Here is a 6607-nt window from a genome sequence, read left to right on the forward strand (position 1 = left end):
TTCCGCTAAAAGACCTTCCATAAACATCGGCTCAAGCCATAACCCGTAGGCTCCGGGGTTGGAAGGATACGGGGGCTTCCTGGACGGAAAGATGAAGGGTAAAAGCGTGGCAATCACATTTTTATTCGCGGCATGTCCTGTTGGTGGCTCCTTTGCATCTTCCCATTGAGCAGGAGCCGCTGCCGTTGAAATGCTCACGGAAGCTGCGAGACGGAACGGGGCAGTTTGTACGGTGTGTAGTGCCACGGAACTAGAGAACCACGGGAAAGAGTTGTACATTTTATGATATTATTGTGGATTTAGGTGAATAAATTATAGCGAAAGTGGAAAGTTAATCAGAATGGGTCTCCCCTGCACTGTACTGTGGCAGCAGCCTGCATTGCCCGTTGTGCCAGATTGGACGAATAGGGGAGCAAAAAAAGACAAAACAAAAAAATCTGTTGAAATGAAAAGAGCACGAATTGCGGGGAAGAAATAATAGGGTGACATAGTTGAGCGCAGGGCATAAAAATTAGCAACAGCTGAAAACTAAACTAACACACAGCGCGGCAGAGTGCAGTTCGCGATAAGGCCAAAGGTGACAATAGCCACATAATGAATTGCACTAAAACAGTGCAAGAGTTGTACCTGGCATCGGCAGAAAAGGGCGAACCAAGGGTGAAGTTGCAGTGTGCTTTGCATAGCCGGCGAACAGGTGAAACAGCAACGAGCGAATAAGATAATGAAGATGTATGAGGCTTTTAATTTAAACAATATAGCTTTAACACTTACTGGTTTTATTTAGTGCAAAGAGGGAGAGAGAGAGAGAGAGAAAAAAAAACTGCAATAAAAGACATGGGGAGTATAAGACGTCTTACTGAATGATGTAAAACAAAGTGACGGTCGATCGTGTTCGCTGGACGAGGTGTTGTTGCGTGCGGAAGTTGTAAGGGCACGCCGTGAACTTGTATTGTTCAAGTTCAATGACCAAAACGCGCGCGGCAGTGGAAGAAGTCGTAGAAAAAACTGGTTAACTTCTACTGTGTTGTCTATCTGTTTTGGCATAATTAGCAAACCAGAAGTAGCAATAAAAGCCTTGTTGTATCCGCCTCAACGTGATGAGTTTGCAGTACATGGAATCAATTTAACGGCTGCATGAAACGCCAAGAATGTACGTTGCAAGATCCATTAACGCAACCAGTTCAGACAAAGAAACGGTAAAGGATCACAATCCGATTCGATTGTCAATTGGCTTTAGTGTGGTGTAGATCGGCGAAGGCTTCAGTTCGGTCTGTGCTGTGGATCGTCAAGGTATACTTAGCAATTGTTCAGGTCCATTTGTTCAACTGTGTGTTACGGAGTGATAGTGAACAATATAATTATGAATTTATTCACCAAACCACAAAATGGTTCTGATTGCTGTATCATCATTTTTCAAATGATTTGCAATTGAGCCGTCTCTGCTAAACTAATAGATTCCCTACAAATCAATCAAACGTCGCTAACCCGATTTCTTGCTTGGGCTTTGCATAAAATTCCTTCAAATGACTGATTCGCCATACAGTGAGGGTCGGGGTAGAGGCGAGTAAAAAGGCCAACATCATCCACCCACTTAGGAATATTATTTATGACTTGCGAAAAAGAAAAAAACAGAATCCCTGAACATCCTCTGGCAGCAAATGATAGCCGGTAGCCGGGATTGAGTGTGGTAGTTTGTGTGTCCCAACTCGAAGAGAGCCATCATACAAAGCATAGATGACCTTTATGGCAAAGTGGGCGGACGAAATCAGAGCGGTCGAATAAAAGGAATCAAATTCTTCGGTTCGGTGTGAGTGAATCCAAAAAAAAGAAAGAAAAGAAAACTGAAGGATCCAGTCCCATCAATAGAGGCGCACGGCACATCACAGTGGAGGGTGCATTTACAATGAGGCCATCGTGTAAAATCTGAATAGGAGATTAGGTACGGTCGTGTAACATCTTTGCCACAGTTTTCGAGAGGGTCCTCCTCCGGTAGCCAACGCACGGTTTTTTGTTTGCTTGCGGAAGCGAAGTCGTTACCGATGGTCGACGAGTGTGTTCGAAGAGGTCGCCCGGGACAGATGATCCTGGATGCCGGACTGGATGGACAGACGGTTGACTGGCAAATCGAGTCGGGAACCAAGAAGTCAAGAAGGGCCGCATTATTTATGACGGCAACGAACGGTCAGTGGGGGGAAGGAGAGGCCAGTGGGCCACGGGAGTGATGGGCGGCGACGCATAGGAGAGCATACCGGGAGGGGGAGGGTTTAAAAAAGTTCTCGTGAGAGAAAAGATCAAATCAATTCAATTTGTTACCATGTTCTGAAGATTGTTGATTCCAGCTTGATTGCGTAGCCACGGTGGAATGTTGAATGGAGGTTCGTTTGGGATGGTTTCGGATTTGTTTGGATTGCTTGCTTGCTACTTCTTCTTCGTCGTCGTCAGACGACCGTGTCAGGACCGCTTTGCCGGACGAACCCCGGGCAGGACGAATAAAAATTTAACGAGGGGAAATTGATATTTGTCTAGCCCATAAATTGCTGCCATTTTTTTCGGGAATAAATTTTATAGCTTATTACGTCCAATTTGTAGCATCGGAAATTGAAATGAGGCATGATTCGGTACGGCTTTGGGTCATTGCAGATGAGTTCAGCAATTCGTGCGCTTATGCTAATGGTGGCACTGCTGGCTGGGGCATCGCTGGCGATCAAATGCCCGCCGGAGGATACGCTGGCAGAAGGTGGGCCACGCCGAGTGATTCTCGATCTGGACGGAGGTGGCGATGATGCTTGGGCACTGGTGATGCTGTTGTCCAACGAGGCAGAGTACAACATTTGCGTGCAGGCCGTCACTTGCTCGCACGGCAATGCTCGCGTGTCGGACGTGCTGGTGAATGTGTTGCGCATACTCGATAGTTTGAATCGGCTCGATGTGCCGGTGTACGTTGGAGCCAGTGAGCCACTAATTACGCCCGGTCCGAACCGAAACACTTCTCACTATTTCTGGGGCAACAATGGCTTTGGAGATGTCGAGTTTGACAGTCCATTCGCGGTGGACTCGTTGGTGTCGCTGCATGCAGTGGAGGCGATGAACGAACTGTTTGAAAAGGTAGGATTACAAACCAGAAGCAGAAGAGCTAGCAACAGCGATAATATTGGTTCCATTGTCCTTAGTATCCCAACAAGATCACATTGCTCGCTGTGGGACCTCTGACGAATGTAGCGCTGCTGTACAAAATGTATCCAGAGACGAGGGATAAAATCGGTGACTTGTTCATTCTGGGTGGAAACCGTCATGGTGTGGGCAATACGGCACTGGCAGCCGAGTTTAACTTCTTCCGCGATCCAGAGGCAGCCCATATTGTGCTGAACAACTCGCCCAAGATCGTGCGCGTGTTTCCATGGGAAACGGTCCTGCTGCAGACGTTTACCACCAGATGGCGCTTCGAGGCGTTTAAGCATACGACGAACCCTGCCGTAGAGCTGCTGAACCAGGTGGAATATGTAGTGTACGCGCAGGAAGAAATATGGACCCCGTGTGATATGTATGTTGCGGCGATCTTCCTGAATAGCAGCATTCTCCGGACGGTGAAGACGTATCGCGCCGAGGTAGAGCTGACGGGTCGGGTGACCAGAGGAATGATGGCCATACTGCATCACGTAAAAGACAGCAGTCAGCACAATGTGGCCGTCATAGATGAGATTGATACGGAAGAAGTGCAGCGCATGTTGGTTGCATTAAACCTCAAGTAGCAGTTTGTAACATTTGTTGTAGCAAGACGCTTCTAGGGACCGGATACAGCCATGCAGCGCAAAAGGAAGCATCCATTCGTATCATTTTTATGTGCGATGAATAAATTGTAGCAGCTACTAATTAAATGATTTACCATCCGGAACGGTAGCATACGAGTGAATTGTGCATGCGCTAGTGGGTTCTTTTCAATTTGTCGCCGCGTTCTACACAACCCAGCATTCGTTGGATTATCACACTGAACGCTTGTTAGCCGGAGGTTTGCATTTGTTGTTACCTTATGTCCTGCAGCTACAAAAATGCACCATGCTATCTCGTCGCATCCGAGCTTACCATGCGAACACGCGTTAACCACGTAAATTCTTTCATATCATCGAGGTATTGTTGGTCACGAAACAAGACCGCGCGCGCGCAAAAAGCGTAAATTCATTTTATCCTTCAGAAATGCGATGATTTACAACGGCCAGAGCTAGAGCAGGATGAGTTGATGGGATGGGGAATTTCATTCGCGCGCGTGTGTGTGTGTGTTGTTTGTGTTTAATATGCTTATCTAAATATAAAAATGTCAGATATGTATTATGAAATTAAAATATCCAACAGGAAGATGCATGGAAATGGTAATGAAAGGAAATGAGCGAAATCTGTGTTCAACTCCACAGGCCACAGGTTTGTGTGCGGGAATGCGGGACGGTTGGGCTGGGTTGGCAATAGCAGCAACAAAAAGAGCACCGGACAAAATGCAAAAGCCATCACGCATCCGAGATTCCGTAATATGAGCAATTCCGTATGTGGTACCGGAAGTGGAGAAAAAAATGCTATCAGTATAAACAGCAAAAAAAGGGAAGAACAAACGCAGTCTCAGAACGAACGCAGCAGAGGAAAATGCATGCATGAGCGAAAGAACCGACGGTATGCGAGTGGGGGAAAAAAAGTGGCAAGCAGATGAATGGATTTGAGAAACGGCACCAAAAGGACATGCTTATCTTGAGAAGAGGATCGAGCACTGCCGGGCGAGTGTTGGCTATGAATTAAATAAAAATATAAATTAAAAGTAAGGTGAGTCCGGCTCTCCTGCCGGCTAGGATGGGATGGTGGCGAAGGAGCAAGACAAGCGTAATTATATAAAACATTATTATTGTACTCCACATGCGCTGGGGTTAGGTTATGGATGCAAGGATGCGTTCCTTTTTTGTGTATTAGTCTCTCCACACCGGTCGCGTTCTGAGAGATGATTCCGTTGACAATAATAACGAACGAAACGAAAAAAAAACGGGCAAGAGAAACAGATACAACCAAGCGACGGCGACATTTGCATTGGCAAAAGGATGCCACGGTTGAGACCCAAAATGGGAGTGCGAAACATCCCCGGAGGCCACCGAAAACCTTACTCCCTTACCGCACACGCATTCATCGCACCGATGGGGGCAAAAGGCAGGACCGTCCACCGTTTATCTGTTTTGCATGTACAAAGAGGTTGTAATTTTTAAAATTCTTCTAATGTCCACCGAGTGCCAGTGCACAGTGCACAAATAATAAGGGTAGCACGTGCCCGTGTGCTTCACCCGCAACTGCCAAGGGGACAAGGGCGAGAAGGTAAGGTTGCGGTCAACTGTTTGTGAGGCGGCGCATTTAAGCGGTACCGGCGGGTCCCGTGCTGGTAGTTTAGAAGAATAATGAAATTAAAATAAGGGTAGAGCCGCGGATTCAACACACACACACAAACACCACCCCCTGGACACGGGTGAATCGTAAGTGAAATTCTTCCGACCGTTACAATTATTTAAAATTGCATATGAGCAAATGTATTACAATTTTTATTAAAAGATAACAGTAACGGGCAGTGGCGGAGGATAAAGTGTGGTGGCACAAGCGGCCATTTGGTGGGTTTTTTTTCTTTTCAGGAGTCTTTTGCGAATTCCACCAAGCAGGTCTGTTCCATCGAGGGTGTGTGTGTGTGGTACGTGATCGGTGTCGGGTGCATTTTTCTTCCACTTTTGAAACTCGGCACATCCTTTGAGCAGTGTTGTTTTCGGGTGAGCGATAATTTTTTCCAACCTAAAAGACGCACGAAAAGCGGGTCGGGTGGAACGGGAGGGGTCTTTTGGGAGGGGGAGGTGTGTAAAAATAAATTAAAATTCTTGCGGTCAAAAGGGAGCCTTGGTCGTTTTGAGGCCCGGCATAACCGATTAAGGCAAGGAAGCTGGGCCGAGATCTCCATTGCAATATGCCACGGGTACACGGGCGCCTTATCAAACCGGGTGCTGACGGTGACTTTCCCTGCAGATGGGAAAGCTGGGAGCTGGTGCGCTTTATGAGCTGCCCTGTGGGGATGCGTTCGAGGGCCGGGACCACCGGCAACCCCGTTGAATGTAAATTATCTCCACAATGGAGCAACGACACAGTGGAGTGCGCTCCACACACTTTGAGACTAAGGAAATCTGTCACTCAGGCGAAAGAGCAGGAAAGAACCAGAGTGACACATGCACACAGCAACACAAACACTAGAGAATGGTCACTAGAGAGAGAGCACGTGAAAGTTGAAATGAAATTAATTTCTAAAAACATAAACATAAAAGACAACAACGTCACGGAAGCTGGTTGCTTGTTGTGTTCACAAGATTAGAGGAAATGAGCGAGAGAGGGCGATGGAGAGAGAGAGAGAGAGAGAGAGAGAAAAAATGGCAGGGAAAACAGGTCTCGAAGGGAGTCCTCATCTTAGTCCTTTGATATGCCGTTTTGTGTAATAATACAAATCTCAACGGTGACACAGGATGTGAGACAAGCGAAAAAAGACCCTCTCTCTCTCGCTCTACCCTCCAAAGCGATGTTTGGCTGAATGTTTAACGTGATAATTTGCATT

General features: G+C 46.8%; 1 protein-coding gene across 1 annotated transcript; it reads left to right on the top strand.

Moving 5' to 3' along the window:
- Positions 1 to 1188: 1188 nt before the first annotated feature.
- LOC1281984 (pyrimidine-specific ribonucleoside hydrolase RihA) lies at positions 1189 to 3910 on the top strand. The gene is made up of 3 exons (XM_321974.5): positions 1189 to 1290; positions 2641 to 3105; positions 3171 to 3910. Exons 2-3 carry the CDS (start codon positions 2641 to 2643, stop codon positions 3747 to 3749), a joined length of 1044 nt encoding a protein of 347 aa, XP_321974.5. The 5' UTR covers positions 1189 to 1290; the 3' UTR covers positions 3750 to 3910.
- Positions 3911 to 6607: the final 2697 nt, after the last annotated feature.

This window comes from Anopheles gambiae, chromosome 2 (genome assembly GCF_943734735.2).
Source record: "Anopheles gambiae chromosome 2, idAnoGambNW_F1_1, whole genome shotgun sequence".
NCBI lineage: Eukaryota > Metazoa > Arthropoda > Insecta > Diptera > Culicidae > Anopheles > Anopheles gambiae.

Bases quoted from the DNA above. Each gene is read 5' to 3' on its own strand.
- LOC1281984 (XM_321974.5), top strand. From the start codon at position 2,641: ATGAGTTCAGCAATTCGTGCGCTTATGCTAATGGTGGCACTGCTGGCT. The intron at 3,106-3,170 runs GTAGGATTACAA...CATTGTCCTTAG, and splicing joins TGAACGAACTGTTTGAAAAG to TATCCCAACAAGATCACATT.